The sequence below is a fragment of the Cervus elaphus genome, chromosome 20 (assembly GCF_910594005.1).
Source record: "Cervus elaphus chromosome 20, mCerEla1.1, whole genome shotgun sequence".
Classification (NCBI taxonomy): Eukaryota; Metazoa; Chordata; class Mammalia; order Artiodactyla; family Cervidae; genus Cervus; species Cervus elaphus.
Genome location: NC_057834.1, coordinates 53,608,150 through 53,626,554, shown reverse-complemented (window position 1 = coordinate 53,626,554; position 18,405 = coordinate 53,608,150). Strand labels below are relative to the sequence as shown.

The following is an 18,405-nucleotide window of genomic DNA, read 5'->3' as shown; positions in this document are numbered from 1 at the left end:
ATACAAAAACTAATCAAAAGACAGTATAGTTAAATTAACATCAGAGTAGACTTTAAGATACATTAGAGACAGAAACATTTTATCAGTTCATGAAAGACAGACAAACCTTGACACTGTTCAGGATTAAAGGAGATTAAAGAGCTAAGTGACAGATGAGAGATGACAGCTAAATGAATATGTGATCCTGGATTGAGAAAAAAAAAAGACTATAAATTACATAAAAGTCAATCCACCAAGGAGACGGATATCAATTTTAAGTCTGCATGCAGCCAATTATACTGCTTAAAAACATATAAAGCAAAAACTGACAGAAACAAAAGGAGAAAAAGATAAATCTGCCATCAGAGCAGACATGACCACACTTCTCTCAATGGTTTATAAAATAAGCAAACCAAAAAGACGAGTAAGAATATGGGAAATTTCAGCCATACAACTAATAAACTTGGGCTAATTTATAGAGAGGGAAAACTGCTCTCCAAAACAATGGAATAAAAATTCTTTCAAAGAGCTAATGGAAGATTTAATGAAACTGACCATGTACTGGATAATAAAACAAGTTTGTACATATTTCAAAGGACTGAAAACATTCAGAGCATGTTCTCTGACTGTTGCAGAGTTAAAACTCACTAAGTGGAAAAGTATAGAATAAGGCTGTAAATTCTTATAAAAAAGAAAACACAGAAATAGAAACAAAAAATATATAGGGACCTCTCCAAAGAACATAGAAAGGCACTTTAAGGGTCTCCCGCTGGCCAAATCTGGGACAATTACGCATCAAAACAATATAGCAATAGTGTATAATCCATTGGATAAAAAGAACATAGGAATCCATAACATAATAAGTGAATGAATGATTAAATAAATGGGGAAAAGTCTACTTTAGAGTGACAAAAAAATTAGAAGAAATGATGAAGTTAGAAAAATCACTATTTTGTATCCATCATGATATATAGCTTTATCAAAACTTCCAATTAAAATTAAGTTACCATGATCTCAGAGTCTTAAAGGACTAAAAATTACCCTTATTCTCATTTCAAAAGTCATAAAAATTAACAAGTATTCAAAATAGCAAAAGAAATTTAGACACATAAAACACACACACACACACAGGGTTAGTCAAAAAGTTAGTATGGTTTTTCTGTACCATCTTACAGAAAAATCCAAACAAATTTTTTGGCCCAACCCAATACTTCAACATAACCATCCTGGCACCTTGACCTTGGACTCCCCGGTTCCCAGAGCTGTCAGAAACAAACATCTGTTGCATATGCGTATGTGTATGTGTGTGTGTGTGAGTGTATTCACTTAAATACAGTGAACTAGCCTAAAACAGAAAGCGAGTTCTATTTTCTACTTTCCACTGAAATAGATCTGAAACTCTTACCTGGGCACAACAAATGAAAGCAATGGAAAGTGTCAGTAGGAAGACGGAAGACACAACCACATCTACTGATCGCTGTGGGCCCCGTCTCTAGAGAGTGAGACACAGGTTAGCATTTTAGGTCCCCGCCGGAGACAGATTAGGGGACCTAATCTTACTATGTTGGTGTGAAAACGAACATTTATAAGAAGTTTCTGACACAGGATTCTAATATATTTTGGACATCTTCAACTTTAATTAACCTCTGAGATTCATGCCATTCAAGTTAAGGGTGTGACTGATTCACTAACACATTTTCAGCAGGAATGTTTCCCCAGAAGTCAGAAAAAGATGCAACATTCAGCTTATCACTCTGCCCTAAGAGTTTAAATTTTCTTTTCCCTTTACAAGCCCTTATTTAATTAGCTCTACCAGCTCTGCAGATAGATCACTCCCAATCTGGTGTCAAACAGGTGAGCTAGATGTCAGTCACTGATATAATCTGTCCAGAACATAGGACTAACCAGCCTAGTGAATATCTGCCACCAGAAATTTCAATGAGCATGTTTTCTGTGTATTATTGCAGATATTCCATGGTTAGTTAAAACTCACCTTTAGAAAGGAACGCAGTGATAACCATATCTTAATGTTCTCCACCTTTTTAAGTCTGAAATGAGGTATTTCATATTTCCTAGCTTTCCTGGCAGAAGTAATATGGCTGAAGAGTTTTGCAAATAAAAATCTCTAGAGGAGGTTAAAAAAAAAAAAAACAACCACAAAGTGAAATGTATGTATGTGTCACTGTGTATATACTTGTATAATTGTAAAATATTCCCAGCACATAAAAAATATTATAAGAATCAAGTTCTGATCATTATGTATAATGTGCTTTCTGTAGCAACAGATTAATGAGCTATTAACAATGCTTTTTCACTTCCTGTCTTAGTGACTTCTTCATGGGGGCTTCCCCAAAGGCTCAGTAGGTAGGAATCAGTAGTAGTAGGTAAGGAATCCACCTGCAATGCAGGAGACACAGAAAATTCGGGTTCAATCCCTGGGTCAGGAAGATGCCCTGGAGGAAGGCATGGCAACCCACTCCAGTATTCTTGCCTAAATTATCCCATGGACAGAGAAGCTTGTAGCTTGGACTACAGTCCAAAGGGTCGTAAAGAACTGGACACAACTGAACACGCATGTACACATTCTTCTGATATAGTACATTCTGGACATTTTCAAGGAATACACCTTGGAGACTGTTGTGAATCCCCACCTTGACAAATTCAAACATTTATACAAAATTCGAGCTTACTCCCAAATTACATTTCCATTCAAAAACTGTATTTTTTTGCACATATCACCAATATAGTAAGCCCTCAATCCCAAACTCTTATCCAATTTCAATAAATTTATTTCTCACTTGGCCATTTTTCAGAAACATTTTCACCTTGGAATTACTACACACTCTACAGATATAAAATACATCGAGGCACATCAAGGAGCAGGTGTGAACAATCAGCTAGGCTCAGCCACTTACTCCTACATATAGGCTCAGTAAAATTTCAGATTATAGCATGTCATTTGTAACTAAACAATATCAGAAGTGTTAAACCCACAAATACCAAAAGTCCACTTATCAAGCCTCCACTGCCCATGTTAGCTTCTGGAGAGAGAACAAATCAAGACAACAAAATCAACTCAACAGAATATCACACAGAAAAAAAGAGGTGAGAAATTTTACTCAATTTTCTACTGACCTGTTTATATGTTCTCTCTGCCACACACATCATGAAAAAAAACATCCAGGTAAGACACAGTCGCTCAAAAAAGTTAATTATAGACAAAATAATAATAGGTGTAACAGGTGGTGCCCCACAAAAGAGAGTCAAGATCTCCTCAGCTGAGATGGACTTTAGCTGGTCAAGGCTCTTCTCACGGAACAGCCGGTGTAAAAAAGGGAAAAATGCTAATCCAATGGTGACGACATTTCCCAGCATCTGATAGCCTACTCCTTGCTGATAAGCATTAACCTGGAAATTAATTTAAAACAGCCATCATTATTGCACAGCTATATGGAGTTGTGAAGCAGCATTTGTCAAATACTACTTAGATTATTATAAACTAAATCTGTTCTAAAAGAAATACAAATAAAAATGATGTACAGATGTATGACTTGTAGGATTAAATAAGAAATATTTGTAAAGTCTACCTGAATAATTGATCAGGCTCACAGAGACCTTTGTAACAAATTAAAAAACACACTACCAAGTGAAAACTGGCTACAAAATTTAAGGTACACATACTTGTGTCTCAAAAACAGAGTCAATGTTTTGATCATTAAATACAATATGAAATAGCTGTCTGTGTGTGCGTGTGTGTTCAGTTGGGCCCGACTCTTTGTGATCCTATGGACTGCAGTCCACCAGGATCCTCTGTCCATGGGATTTCCCAGGCAAGAACACTGGAGTGGGTTGCCATTTCCTTCTGCAATGAAATAGCTGCCGATTATAAAACAGATCTTTTGAAAAGTCTGAAAACTTATTAAACCTTACCCTACTCATGATGATGCCACTTATTTCCAACACAGACATATCCATCTTTTTGCACTCATTCCCTTCCCAGATTATTGCACTAACTCGATCAGAGGCAGGACTTGAGTTCTGAAGCCAGAATAAATGGTTCTGAAAAGAAAAAAATAAGTATTTCCATCCACTCATTCTTTCCTCCTTTAGAACCGTTTCCCTTTGTCCAGTTCCCAGGCCACACTGGCCAGTGCTCTGCCTTGTCATCCTGTCTCCTTCACAAAGCAGGTCACTCCAGTCACCACCTCCACGATGCCAGCTTCTGGTCCTTTCTCTTCACTAAGCCAACTTCTTACCTGAAGAGAGGCTGTAAGTCTTCTGTGATGATGGGAGGTAGGATTCCATGATCTCTGAAGTTTCTCCCCCCTCTAAGCATATGGAAGTGAGGATAAGCTTGGTATATTCATGGGATATCAAGGAGGAGAGTATTTCCATAGCACCATGACTAGACCAGGGGTAGTAGGAAGTTAGGTAGGAGAGGCGCTAACAGGGCTTAGATATCACAGGAATGGTAAGAGGTAAGCCTTTCTCTGGTCTAATCAGGACATGGAAAAGCATAGACAGCACAAGAGAAGGTCACTGTGAAAACAGCCCAGCACTTCCCTCTGCCATGTCATGTCTTGTTCTTTAAGTCCCAACTCAAGTCCATTTTTTTTTTTTTTTTTCAAGTCCATTTTATCAACATGTCCTCTCTGATGGCCACAAGTCTCTCTCACATTGCCCTTCTCTGGATCAATCAAAAGCCTGTACAGCCTACAGCAGACAAATCTGCATCTAATTATATGCTGCTGCTTTTACAGTGCCCTCTACTTGTTTTCCATAAAATCATCTTATCCCCAAACTAATACATAAGTTATTTTTTTTAAAAGATCATATGGCGTATTTCTTCTCTGACAACAATGCTCAGCACAATGCTGATGAGCATTTATGGATCTATTAACCGATTTAGCCAAAAAAAATATTTATTAATCAGCTACTATTAACAGGAACTATGTATATAATGGAGAACAAGACACAAGGTTCTTGCCATCAAGGAGTTTACAGACTTATAAAGGAGACATGATTAAATAAAGTTACTGCATAGTGTGATAAGGGAAGGGAAGAATGCTTTAGGAGCATATTAAAAAGACTTCCTAAGGAAGTATCAACTGAGCCAAGACCTGAAAGACAAAAGGGAGTGACCCAAAGGATAAGAGGACTGGAGAAAAATGTGCTTCAGGCAAATAAATCAGTTTGTGGAAAGACCCAGAAGTACATGAGGAAACTGGAAGAAGTTCAGTTGAGTCGAACTATACCATATGAGACTGTATCAAGTAAATAAACAGAAGCAAATAATCCAAAAGGAAAAAGAAAGCAGTTAAAGCATTGTAAGGGGAATGGCATCAGATCTGTACTTTTAAAAAACAATTTTAGTATTTTATTTTTTTAATTTTATTTAATTACTTGGCTGAGTTGGGTCATAGCTGCAGTGTGCGGGCTCTGCAGTTGTGGTGTGTGGGCTCCAGAGCCTGTGGACTCTCTAGCTGTGGCGCACAGGCTTAGCTGCCCCAAGGCATGTGGGATCTTAGTTCCCTGACCGGGGATTGAACCCATGTTCTTTGCACATTGCAAGGCAGATTCTTAACCACTGGACCACCAGGAGGTCCCAGATTTGTATTTCAGAAGCATCATTCCAGCTGTAGTGTGGAAAATGAAGCAAAGGGAACAAGACTAGAGAAGCTGTTCTAGGCATCCAGATGAGAGCCATCCACTAAGCAGGGTGGACACAGATGAGCAGATGCAGATATTACACAGCAGAATCAAGAAAATGTGATGATAGATTAGGTACAGGGGATGGCAGCCGGGGGCTGGGCGGGGGAGGGGGGCACGTTGAGAGGGGGCAGTGGTGGCATCAAGAATGGCCCCAAGGTTTCTGACTTGGGTGGTTAGTGGTGGTATTTAGAAATATGGGGACTAAAAGAAGAACATGTTAGGTGGGAGAACTGGGAAATGATGCACTCGATTTAACATGGTGAGTTTCATCTTAACCTAGTTATTCTTACATGTGCCTTAAAATTATACCATAAATCCCAAAAGTACAAAGGTGGAAATCATCATGATGCTATGCATTACTACCAAAGGCTAATGTAATTTAGATGAGTCTTCAGACTGAATGGAAAGAATATTCAGATTCAAATTTTGATAGCAAAATTGGAGGGGAAAGTTTAAAACTTTAGTGATAAAGTGTATATTGTTTCCAGGTAGTTTAAGAAAATTGTATACATTTAATGAAGCAGAATGTTTTTCATTATAACGTATAACCTAAATCTAAGGTATCTTAGAATTAAGAAAATTCAGTAATTAAAGAAATGAATATCCAACATCCACTATTTATTAAGTCATTGTGGAAAAAATAAAAGAAAAAATAAAACTAAGAAAAAGAAAAAAAAAACTAAGAAGAGTCATGATCGTTGGCATTAAACACAGGAAGGACTGATATGAAAACCATTTTCTAATCATTCAGTCCAGCGAGCAGTGGGATAAGCTCATGAAATAATCACTGCAGCTCCACAAGTATTTAAGTAGAGAACAGTCGTCATCATCATCATTACTTAAAACCAATCATCTGACAGAAATAGTAATAACCAAGCTAACATGTACTGGCTACTTACTCTTTGCCAAGATAGTGCTAAGCACTTTAAATTATCTCATTAGATATATCACAATGTTTCTAAGAAGTAGGAACTATTGTTACTACATGAAAGAAAGTAAAAACATTTCTGAAGAATGAATTCCTAGATTGGAAGGTTGAAATAACCTAAGAATCCCCATTTCCAGGCTATCTGATTTTAAGATACTAAAAGAGAACCTGAAATTAAAAGCATCACTTGCTTTATAAATTATTAGAGAAGAAAGCAATGCCATCTCCTAGTAATTCACATAAAATACTGTGATATATCTGAAAATACAATATGAGGTTACTGCAACCCTGCTCGTATATTCACTTTAAAGTATCCATACAAGCAATTTATATGAGCTTGTATAAAGTATTCACTTTAAAGTATCCATACGAGCAGTTTACACGAGCAACCCTGCTCGTATAAAGTATTCACTTTAAAGTATCCATAAGGATCATTCTAAGGAAAATAAGAAAAGGTATTAGGAAGAAACAGTTAGGTTAGGGGAATTAGAGAGTGCTTTCTTCTGAGTACTGAGTCCAACATCTTCACTTACAAATTACGCTCAATTTCTTCATCTCTAAATTAGGGATAATAAGGGTCCACCTTACAGGGTTATTGTAGAATTAAGAGAGATAATACGGTGCCTATCACATGGTAAGTACACGGTAAACATTAAAGGTCAGTAAATCATCACCTGTACAGACCTGCTGGAAAACATCCTCTTTGGGATCCCGTTTGGCCCCTGAGTGATGGGAGTTCACATGTGCCCCCTCACTGTCGCTGGTGACAGACGACCGGCACTCAGGGCCATGCAGCAGGTCATCCCATAACATATCCTCTGTCTCCGAGTCGTGGCGGGTGCTCTCCGAGTCTCTTCTCAACATGTTGAGGCTTCGAGAGCCACCACTCGTGCCAGACCTAGAGCCCTTTAAGGGAAAAACAAAAACCAAAAAAAATTTTTTTCATTCATTTTTAAAAACAACTATGTATCTGAAATAAAATGAAAATAAGGCACCTATGGTGATGACTGGCATGCTCTCATAAACTGATCACCATGCCTTTGTTGACAAGACTTCACATAACAATAATATACTTTCATATTTAAACGTGAACTCTGATGACTCTTAACAAACTATAAAAGAGGACTCTGAGAAGTATTGCCAAGTCATGGGATTGTTCAGCTGAGGTGCCCTGGGATGGGAGTGACTCCTGCAAACACATTCTGAGGGCCGACTCTGAGAGTAGGTGTGGCTGAGCCTACTGGCACACCCAAAGTGTCTTCTACTCTAAATATTGTGAGCTTGACCATAGACACAATCACATCTGGGAACCCAGCCAAACAGGGGAAAGGGTAATCAAGCAGAGGAGAGTATGGACATTGTAGCTCTCCTGCAGTATAAACATAAATATGAAAGTTTTTCCACAACCCAACAACCTTGCCAATCAAAAGCTACTACCACCATCTGCTCCCCTCATCTCTGAATTATAATGTCCTAAATGTACAATGGGCTTCCCTGGTGGCTCAGATGGTAAAGAATCCACCTGCGATGTGGGAGACCTGGGTTCGGTCCCTGGGTTGGGAAAATCCCCTGGAGAAGGACATGGTAACTCACTCCAGTATTCTTGTGTGGAGAAACCTCACAGAGCCAGTATAGTCCGTGGGGTTCCGAAGAGTCAGACACGACTGAGAGACTAAGCACAACACAGCAAATGTATAATATGTCCATTAGCTTTCATGATAAGCAGACTTACTGCTCCCATCTCTCACTTCTCAAATATCTGTCCTCATCAGCAACAAGGCCACTTACACAGAAACAATGCTTAAGAATAAACTCCATATTCCAAGTGGGTTTCCCTGGTGGCTCAGACAGTAAAGAATCTGCGTGCAATGCGGGAGACCTGGGTTCAATCTCCGGGTTGGGAAGACCCGTGGAGAAGGAAATGGTTAACCACTCCAGTATTCTGGCTCTCATCATCTAGGGATTGAGGAATCTCTTTCTGGGCATCATCTATGATACTTTTAAGATCAGGTCAAAGACAAAGAGCTCATTCTTTTTCTTGAGTGACTAGTCATATAAAAGCTGATAGATTAAAAAAAAAAAAAAAAAAGCTGCTAAATAGGTAGACAGTTGGAGGCAGAGGAAAAAGTGAAAGTGTTAGTCACTCAGTCATTTCTGACTCTCTGCGACCCTATGGACTGTAGCCCACCAAGCAGCTCTGTCCACGGAATTCTCCAGGCAAGAATATTGGAATTCATGAGTAGCCATTCCCTTCTCCAGGGGATTTTCCTGACCCAGGGATCAAATCCAGGTCTCCTACATTGCAGGCAAATTCTTTACCATCTGAGACATCAGGGAAGCCCTTTACCATTCTTTTTTTTTTTTTTTTCAATTGGTTATCCTAAAGTTATGTATATATTTGCTAGCCCCCTCCTCTGCATCCAATAAAAAAAAAAAGGAATGGATAAAATTTATTACATTCAAGAATATGCCTTGAAAAAGGATACATTACCTGACTGAAGGCTGCTGATTCAAACTCCGATTCAGCCAGACTATCTGAATCCCGCACAACAGGGCACCACTTGGAAGTGGTCTTTTTTACCTGCCAAAAATCAAGACCACAAATGACAGGAAAATATGTTAAACACTTTGTTACTTGGGAATTAATACCTATACTTTAACAAACTACAATAAAAATTACCTGAGTGTTTAGGTGTCTTGAAAGTATTGATTTTCTACTCTTAATTTCACAACCGTTGTCACTTGAGGCCCCTTCCACACTCCTCCGCAGTATCATCATCTGTGTTTGGGCTTCGCCGTCATCCTCACTTGACAGATCATCTGAAATCCCATTACCCAAACGCCTAAAAGACTCCTACAAAGAGAACAGCAATGTCACAGGGGACCATCCAGAAGACTCTAGTAAGCTGTGTGTATAAAAACTAAGAAGCAAAAAAAAAAAAAAACTAAGAAGCAGTAAAAGTAAACTAAGTCAAAGCTGAACAAACCTACATATTCGTTGGTCTTAATAAAGAAAAATATTAAGCTTTCTTGAAACTAAATAATTTAAATAATGTAGAGGTTAGAAGCACAGGCTTGAGTCAAAGTCAAGTCTGAATCACAGCTCTTCTGCTTATTAGCTATGTAACTTTAGATAAGTAATTAAATCTCTCTGGGCCTCAAGTTCCTCATCAGAAAGGTGATGCCAATAAGTAAATAAATCCCTCTAAGATCAGGAACAAGACAAGGATGTCCACTCTCACCACTATTATTCAACATAGTTTTAGAAGTCCTAGCTACGGCAATTATAGAAGAAAAAGAAACAAAAGGAATCCAGATCAAAAAGAAGTAAAACTCTCACAGTCTGCAGATGACAAGATACTACACACAGAAAACCCAAAAGAAACTATCAGAAAATTACTAGAGCTAATCAGTGAATTCAGCAAAGCAACAGGATACAGTCAATACACGGAAATCACTTGCATTCCTATACACTAACAATGAAAAATCAGAAAGAGAAATTAAGGAATCAATACCATTCACCACTGCAACAAAAAGAATAAAATATCTAGGAATAAACCTATCTAAAGAGACAAAAGACCTGTATACAGAAAACTGTAAGATACTAATTAAAGAAATCAAAGACAACATAAACAGATGAAGAGATATTCCATGTTCCTGGGTAGGAAGAATCAATATTGTGAAAATGACTATACTACCAAATGCAATCTACAGATTCAATGTGATCCCTATCAAAATTACCAATGGCATCTTTCACAGAACTAGAACGAAAAATTTCACAATTTATATGGAAACACAAAAGACCCTGAGTAGCCAAAGCAGTCTTGAGAAAGAAGAATGGAGCTGGAGGAATCAACCTTTCTGACTTCAAGCTATACCACAAAGCTACAGTCATCAAGACAGTATGGTACTGACACAAAAACAGAAATATAGACCAATGGAACAAGATAAAGAACCCAGAGATAAACCCACACACCTACGGGTACCTTATTTTTGACAAAGGAGGCAAGAATATACAACGGGGCAAAGACAGTCTCTTCAATAAGTGAGACATCTGGACATCTACATGCAAAAGAATGAAATTAGAAGACTACCTAACACCAAACACAAAGCTAAACTCAAAATGGATTCAAGACCTAAACCTAAGACCAGAAACTATTAAACTCTTAGAGGAAAACACAGGCAGAACACTTGATGACATAAATCAAAGCAAGATCTTCTATGACCCACCTCCTAGATTAATGGAAATAAAAACAAGAATAAACAAGTGGGACCTAATGAAACTTAAAAGCTTTTGCACAGCAAAGGAAACTACAAACAAGGCGAAAAGACAACCCTCAGAATGGGAGAAAATAATAGCAAAGGAAACAACTGACAAAGAATTTCCAAAATATACAAGCAGCTTATACAGCTCAATACTAGAAAAGCAAAGAACCCAATCAAAAAGTGGGAAAGGCGTCTGAAGAGACATTTCTCCAAAGCGGACAGACAGACGGCTAACAAGCACATGAAAAGATGCTCAACATCACTCGTTACTAGAGAAATGTAAATCAAAACTACAATGAGATACCACCTAACAACAGCCAGAATGGCCATCATCAAAAAGTCTATAAACAATAAATGCTGGAGAGGGTGTGGAGAAAAAGGAACACTCTTGCATTGCTGGTGGGAATGTAAACTTATACAGCCACTATGGAAGGCAGTATGGAGATTCCTTAAAAAGCTAGGAATAAAACCACCACATGACCCAGCAATCCCACTCCTAGGCATATACCCTGATAAAACCAAAATTGGAAAAAGACATGTGTACCCTAATGTTCACTGCAGCACTACCTACAATAGCTAGAACATGCAAGCAACCTAGATGTCTACTGACAGATAAATGGATAAAGAAGCTGTGGTACATATATACAATGGAATACTACTCAGCCTTCCTGAGGAGTTCCTTCCATAAAAAGGAATGCATCTGAATCTGTTCTAATGAGGTGGATGAACCTAGACCCTATTATACAGAGCGAAGTCAGTCAAGAAGAGAAATATAAATACTGTATACTGACACATATATGTGGAATCTAAAGAGATGGCCCTGATGATTTATTTTCAGGGCAGGAATGGAGAAACAGACATAGAGAACAGACCTATGGACATGGAGGGAGGAGAGGAGGGAGAAGGGGAGATTATGGAGAAATTTACAATACCATATGTAAAGTAGACAGCCAATGGGAATTGGCTATATGACTCAGGGAACTCAAACAAGGGCTCTGTGACAATCTGTAAGGGTGGGATGGGGAGGGAGGTAGGAGGGAGGTCTGGGAGGGAGGGGACATGGGTGTACCTATAGCTGATTCTTGTTGATGTATGACGGAAAACCACAAAATTCTGTAAAGCAATTATCCTTCCATTAAAACATTTTTTAAAAAATAAAAGCATCTATCTCACAGAACTGTTGAAACAATTAAGTGAGTTACTACATGTAAACCACTTAGAATAGTGCCTGACTGCAGTAATGGCTCAAAAGACTTAGCTCTTTTTATAATTCATAAATGCCACAGTCTAACAAATAAGAAAATATTTCATGACTAAAACATAAAAGTATAGTCATTTTTAGACATAAAGCAGAATAATAGCTCTATATAAACATAAAAATATTATCCCAAACCTTAACACACACTGTCCCTGCCCCTCTAGAAGATGACATGGCAGCCTCTACACCAATCTGTTCATTGAATCTACCAGCCTCCTCCTAAGTCTGGACAAGGGGCAGATAAAACAACAAGCTCTGGCCCTAGAAACTGGAAGAATAAGGTAAAGTCTTCATATTATACTTCAAGGTGTTCTCCTTTTCATGTCCTTTGGTTTTACATTTCAAATGACACAAATCTATTAGAATCTTTTGTGTGCTTTTAGTAGAGTCTAAGAATAGAACATTTTACACAAGAAAAGGACCAGGTGATATTTATACTCATCTACACCTTACCCTACGGCCCTTTTCTCCATCGGAAAATTTTGCTTTCTCTCTTGTTTGCCACATTCTGATCTCTGGTCGACACTGTCTCTTCTTGATGATAGGATGCAGACAACCTGAATCATAGTCAGTTTCCGTCCCTCTGTTACATATTAATTTAACTCTTTTCATCCTATTTTTTTAAAGGAAAAAAATGATTAATAATTAGTTTTCTGAAAGTAGTGTCTTTCATGAAACCACTTTTCTTCTGAGGAGTAGAATATGTTAATCTGGAAATCAAGAAGATTCAGAAATCGTGTTTTTCAGGCTCTCCAGCTTTCCTAAGGGTGTAGGAAGCCAGAATATAGTTCTCTCTCTAGTCTCCAAAGACTTGGGTCAGTTAATTGAGAGGAATCCTGTTCTTTTTGGTTTTGCAAGGAAGTAGGTTCACAGTCTTCCTCTCAAACACAAAGCCAACCCCTCCCTCACATTGCCTGATTCTGCCACTTCACAGGATGTCTTTCCTCTTCTGTCCTTCAAAGCCCAGTAACTCTCAGCTCCTCCATGACTCCTGCCTACTGTCTCACTCCAGAATGATCATTCCATTTGCTGAACTGCATGGCCTTTAGCCAGCATGATGCCATTTATGATGTTTTTACATTGTTGTGACTGCCTCATACCTGCTAGTTTTACTTTCCTAATAAGATGGTAAATCACTGAGAAGAGGAACATGCAGTGCCCAGCAAAATGTTCAGCACAAAGAACTCAAATGCTTCAACGAAAGTGTCAACTTTAGAAAAATATGTGGACACAATTTGTCTTCAAAAATGAAGCTGCAGAACACTTTACTTTTGAGTCACAAACATTAATATATGACAAAAATAAGTACTTCTTTGAGTCACAGTACCACTGTCATGACCTACAAAATCATGAAGGAGGTCGAAGTTACCCTAAATTCATCTCCCTTTCTGTCCTACAGCCCATTGACACCAGCCTCCTGCCCTGCATCCCACACCTAAAGAGGAATCAGCTTTCACACTGAAAAAATACCTCATCTCTTAAAAATTCTTCTTTCTCTCAAGACATTTGCCAATATGGCTTAAAATATTTAATCTTTTAGAGTATTTATATTTCTGTAATCTTGTGGTCTAAAGAGCCATTAAAGATCAAACAGAATGACACTTTTATGGTAGATAACTGGACTTATGGGTAATAGAGCAGACACTGGTGACACTGTGAATAAGCAAACCATTCTAGAACTTTAAAAAATCACACCACTAAAAAAAAAAAAAAAAAAATCACACCACTATGATAATATGCTTACACTGCATACTCCTAAAACCTCATCAGGTTATATACTATGCAAACACTAAAGTGAACACAAAAACAAGTAAAACTTCCATTTTATAGGAAGCATTAATAAGTATTAATTTGGTGAAAATGTGAAAATTGGGAAGTATTAATAAGTGGGAAGTATTAATAAGACTTCCCACCTGTTGCCAAAGAGAGTCCTCCAAAAACTACCATTAAGGGGTGCAGATTCCAAAGTTTCCACTCCTCTGGCTTTATCAGAGGAGTTATTTCCATTTTCTCGGCTCCCATCACCATTCACAGTTTTTCGTAATTTTCTACAAAAAAATATTTCAACAACTTCAGATTATTCAAGACCTTTTCTATTTCTGCTTAGAATATCCCTACCATTTACCACCTGAAAGTAAGTACAATGAACTTCTCATAATGAGGATAAATTATGCATGAACATTTCTGATTTAAGGGCAAAAACAGATTCCAAAGATACCAAAAGGTATCATTTTGTTCATTCATTAAAGAAATAGAACTGCTATTCAAAAATATTACTAGTAGGAAAATTTTCTTATATATGACCAATAGTCTTTTCAGGAAACACTAAAAAAAAAAAAAATGACCAATTTCTTTAAATATAGATGTCAGAAATCTACCCATTTGGCACATTTAATCAGGGAAACATGAAATAATAGCAAGCAATCATTTTTTTGGATATCCTATGCAGTGAAAAGATATATCCTGTAAATACCAATGAGACACAGCAAAATATTTAATTTCTTTAGAAAACATTAAATCAATTAAACTGAATTTTCAAGGAATATTCTTTTCTGGGGGGGAAAAAACATGGTTATAAAATAACATTCAAAAATAAGTATAAATATGTTGAAATTCTTTGCACCAAATGAAAAAATCTTACACAGTAACTCCTTGCGGGAACAAAAACCTATCGGTACTCTAAGGAAAGATGACTTGTGGAAGATAATACCATATATACTTTAAAAACGTTTAACAGTTCCAAAACCCACACATAGCACATGATCAGTAAAGACATGATATGAATCCTATGGGTAGACAAGTTAAATCTTTATTAAAAGTTTAGAACATATAGAAATCAATTTATTTACTATTGAAAAAAGGTAAGAACATTAATACCATTAATCAGACACACTAAGATCCTTGTATATAGTGAATTTTCACCAAATTTTAAGACTGAATTGTGAAGAATGCTTTACCAAAATCATTATTTAAGGTAAATTTTAGTAAAGAATAATACAGTATAGGAATTTTCCTTTTAAACAACTGTACTGAATGACCCCCTCCCGATTAAAAGTTTATGACAAAGTTTCTTAGCATCAGGGAGAAAAGTAAAAGTGAAGCATTCATTTCTTCTAGCCAAAAAAATAATGAAAAATATATGCAAAAGAGGAAGACTTTTTATTAATTTACTCCAAGATTTTGTTCTACAATGCCTCTCCCAGAAAATACACAACCACAAGTGTAACTTCTTATCTCACCTTCTTCTCCGATTTCCGTTGTTCCCTGATGGCCTTGTTATCTGAGTAGACACAATTTGACAGTGGACAGTTCCCATGAGTAACATAAGGCACAAGGGTCCGAGGACTTCACTTACATTCACGATAGGCATCATAAAATATAACACGAGTGCTATCACTGAAAAGAAAAGGTTTCAAAATGGAAACCATTAGAGCTCATCTTTAAAATCAGTTCTAATAACCATATAGATTATTTCTCCAAAACTCTATCATGTAAAGAGTGTACAAGTGAAAGCACACAATTTCCTTCAGTACAATCCACCTGCACATTAGCTAGGTGAGAACCTGAAGCCTAGATCACAGAGCAAGTGAAGAATGATGTGTCCAGAGGATATGCCTTTCTGGCAATATGATAGTCTAGGTATTTCTAGATATTTCCACCACAAAACAACTAGCTGCCGTATAATCCTTTGTACTGTTGCTCTGCTCAGAGGAATAGTGTTTTCCAAGGCCCAGAGTTATATGTAGCAATTAGTAGATCTAAGATTTGAACCCAGGCAGCTAGGCTTCAGAGTCTTTTTTGGGAGGTGGGGGGGGGGGGGGGGGGCTGTTGCACAGTGTGACATGTGAGAGCTTAGTTCTCAAACCAGTGACAGAACCCAGGCCCCTGGAGCGGAAGCTTGGAGCCCTAACCACTAGACCAGTAGGGAACTCCTAGAGTCCTTACTGTTAACTGCTATGCTACATTGCCTCTCTGTATGTATGAAATATCCAAAGATATAAAAAATGAAAGAAACAGAAAAATATCGCAAATTATCTCCCAAAACTTCCAGATACAAGTTTACAGATTAGTTCTTTCAGACATGAACATAAAGATGATTCTTGTGCTATATGAACTTTTCTATGTGGAGAAAAATTAATTTCATTCCCTAATACCCTGAACAGCATTCTTGCCTTGAAAACCCCATCAACAGTATGAAAAGGCAAAAATATATGATACTGAAAGATGAACCTCCCAGGTCAGTAGGTGTCCAATATGCCACTGGAGAAGAAGAGAGAAATAGCTCCAGAAGGAATGAAGAGGCTGAGCCAAAGCAGAAATGACACCCAGTGGTGGATGTGTCGGTGGTGAAAGTAAAGCTCGATGCTGTAAAGACCAATATTGCATAGGAACCTGGAATGTTAGGTCCATAAATCAAGGTAAATTGGAAATAGTCAAACAGGAGATGGCAAGAGTGAACATCGAAGGAGTGAAGGGCTGAAGACACTGAGATATCGCGGCCGGGCTGGAAAATAACAACAGCAATACGATCCACCCTCCTCTCTGCCCGGACAAAATAACCTTTAAGCAACAGTAAAACAAAAACATTTCAGACTAAAAAACTAAGGATTTCTCACCAAAGACCTGCATTACTTCTATTCCTTAAAATGTGGACCCTCAAGAAGGAATGAACAGTATTTCAAATGGTAAATACCTTGGTAAAATTAAAGACAATTTGTCATTTTACTCTACTTAAAATGTACAGACTGGTTTAAAACAAAAATTGTTATCTTGTGGGGTTTATAACATAGGTAATTATAATGCATATGGCAACTGTATTGTAAAGGGCACGGGTGTTAAATGAACCTAGAAAACTGCAAGGTTTTTATACAATAGGCAAAGTGCCCAGGTTCATTGCTTGGGACTAAGGAAAGACATGGAATGTTGGGAGTGCCTTTAGATCAAGTCATTACTCTCTTAGGTATTAGCCAAGAGAAATGAAAGCATATGTGCACACAAATATTTGTATCTGAATACTCATAGTAGTTATATTTGGAATAGTCCCATATTGAAAAAAATTCAAATATCCATCAACAGGTGAAAATACAAACAAACTATGTCCTATTCAGAAAAATGGAATGCTACTCAACAATGGGAATCAAGTACTGATGCATACAACATGAGTGAATTTCAAAATAATTTTCCTAATAAGTCAATCAAAAAAAGAACACAGATTCTATTCTATTTATATAAAATCCTAGAAAATACAAACTAATCTGTATTAGTATAAAGCTGATAAGTGATTTCTAGGAGAGAACAAAGGAGACAGAGGAGAGGGATGAATTATAAATGAGCAAATGAAAACTTCGGGGAATGGTGGATTTGCTCATTACCTTGATTTATTATACCTTGATTATATTTTCACAGGTGTATATATATGTCAATCGCATTGCACTGTATACTTTAAATAAATTCTACTTATTATACATCCAAAAAAAAGTGTGAAAATCGACATTTTAGGAATCAGTGAACATTTTAAAACGGACAGGAATGGGCAAATTTAATTCCAATGAACATTATATCTACTACTGTGGGCAAGAAATCCTTAGAGGAATAGAGTGGCCCTCATAGTCAACAAAAGAGTTCAAAATGCAGTACTTGGATACAATCTCAAAAGTGACAGAATCACCTCGGTTCATTTTCAAGGCAAACCATTCAACCTCATAGTAATCTAAGTCTATGCCCCAATCACTAATGCCGAAGAAGAAGAATGGTTCCAATGAAGATCTACAAGACCTCCTAGAACTAACAGCAAAAATGATGTCCTTTTCATCATAGGGGATCGGAATGCAAAAGTAGGAAGTTAAGAGATACCTGTAGTAACAGGCAAGTTTGGCCTTGGAGTACAAGATGAAATAGGGCAAAGGCTAATAGCTTTGCCAAGAGAATGCACTTGTCATAGCAAACACCCTCTTCCAACAACATAAGAGATGACTCTACACATGGACATCACTAGATGGTCAGTAGCAAAATCAGATTGATTATATTCTTTGCAGTCGAAAATTGAGAAGCTGTATACAGTCAGCAAAAACAAGACCTGGAGCTGACTGTGGCTCAGATCATGAGCTCTTTATTGCAAAATTCAGACTTAAATTGACGAAGGAAGGGAAAAACCACTAGGCCATTCAGGTATGACCTAAATCAAATCCTTTCTGATTATAGAATGGAAGTGACAAACAGATTCAAAGGATAGGATCTGATACAGTCAGTGAAGAACTATGAA

At 37.4% G+C, this 18,405-nt stretch overlaps 1 protein-coding gene across 8 annotated transcripts in view; it reads right to left on the bottom strand.

Annotated features, from left to right (window-relative positions):
- The window catches only part of PHTF1 (putative homeodomain transcription factor 1), a 77,950-nt gene that overhangs the window by 22,151 nt on the left and 37,394 nt on the right, over nt 1–18,405 (bottom strand). For 6 of the 8 annotated variants that reach the window (XR_006335701.1, XR_006335698.1, XR_006335696.1 and 3 more), the window contains exons 6-15: nt 15,383–15,539; nt 14,057–14,191; nt 12,597–12,756; nt 9,300–9,473; nt 9,111–9,200; nt 7,304–7,525; nt 3,910–4,038; nt 3,115–3,387; nt 1,973–2,104; nt 1,385–1,471 (exon numbers count right to left, since the gene is read on the bottom strand). Coding sequence is in view for 1 of the 8 variants with exons in the window: in XM_043876808.1 (XP_043732743.1) it covers nt 1,385–1,471; nt 1,973–2,104; nt 3,115–3,387; nt 3,910–4,038; nt 7,304–7,525; nt 9,111–9,200; nt 9,300–9,473; nt 12,597–12,756; nt 14,057–14,191; nt 15,383–15,539 (1,559 nt within the window). In the remaining 7 variants the exon portion in view is untranslated. The remainder of the gene's footprint in view (nt 1–1,384; nt 1,472–1,972; nt 2,105–3,114; nt 3,388–3,909; nt 4,039–7,303; nt 7,526–9,110; nt 9,201–9,299; nt 9,474–12,596; nt 12,757–14,056; nt 14,192–15,382; nt 15,540–18,405) is intronic. The other 2 variants (XR_006335700.1, XR_006335702.1) reach the window with 2 other exon arrangements.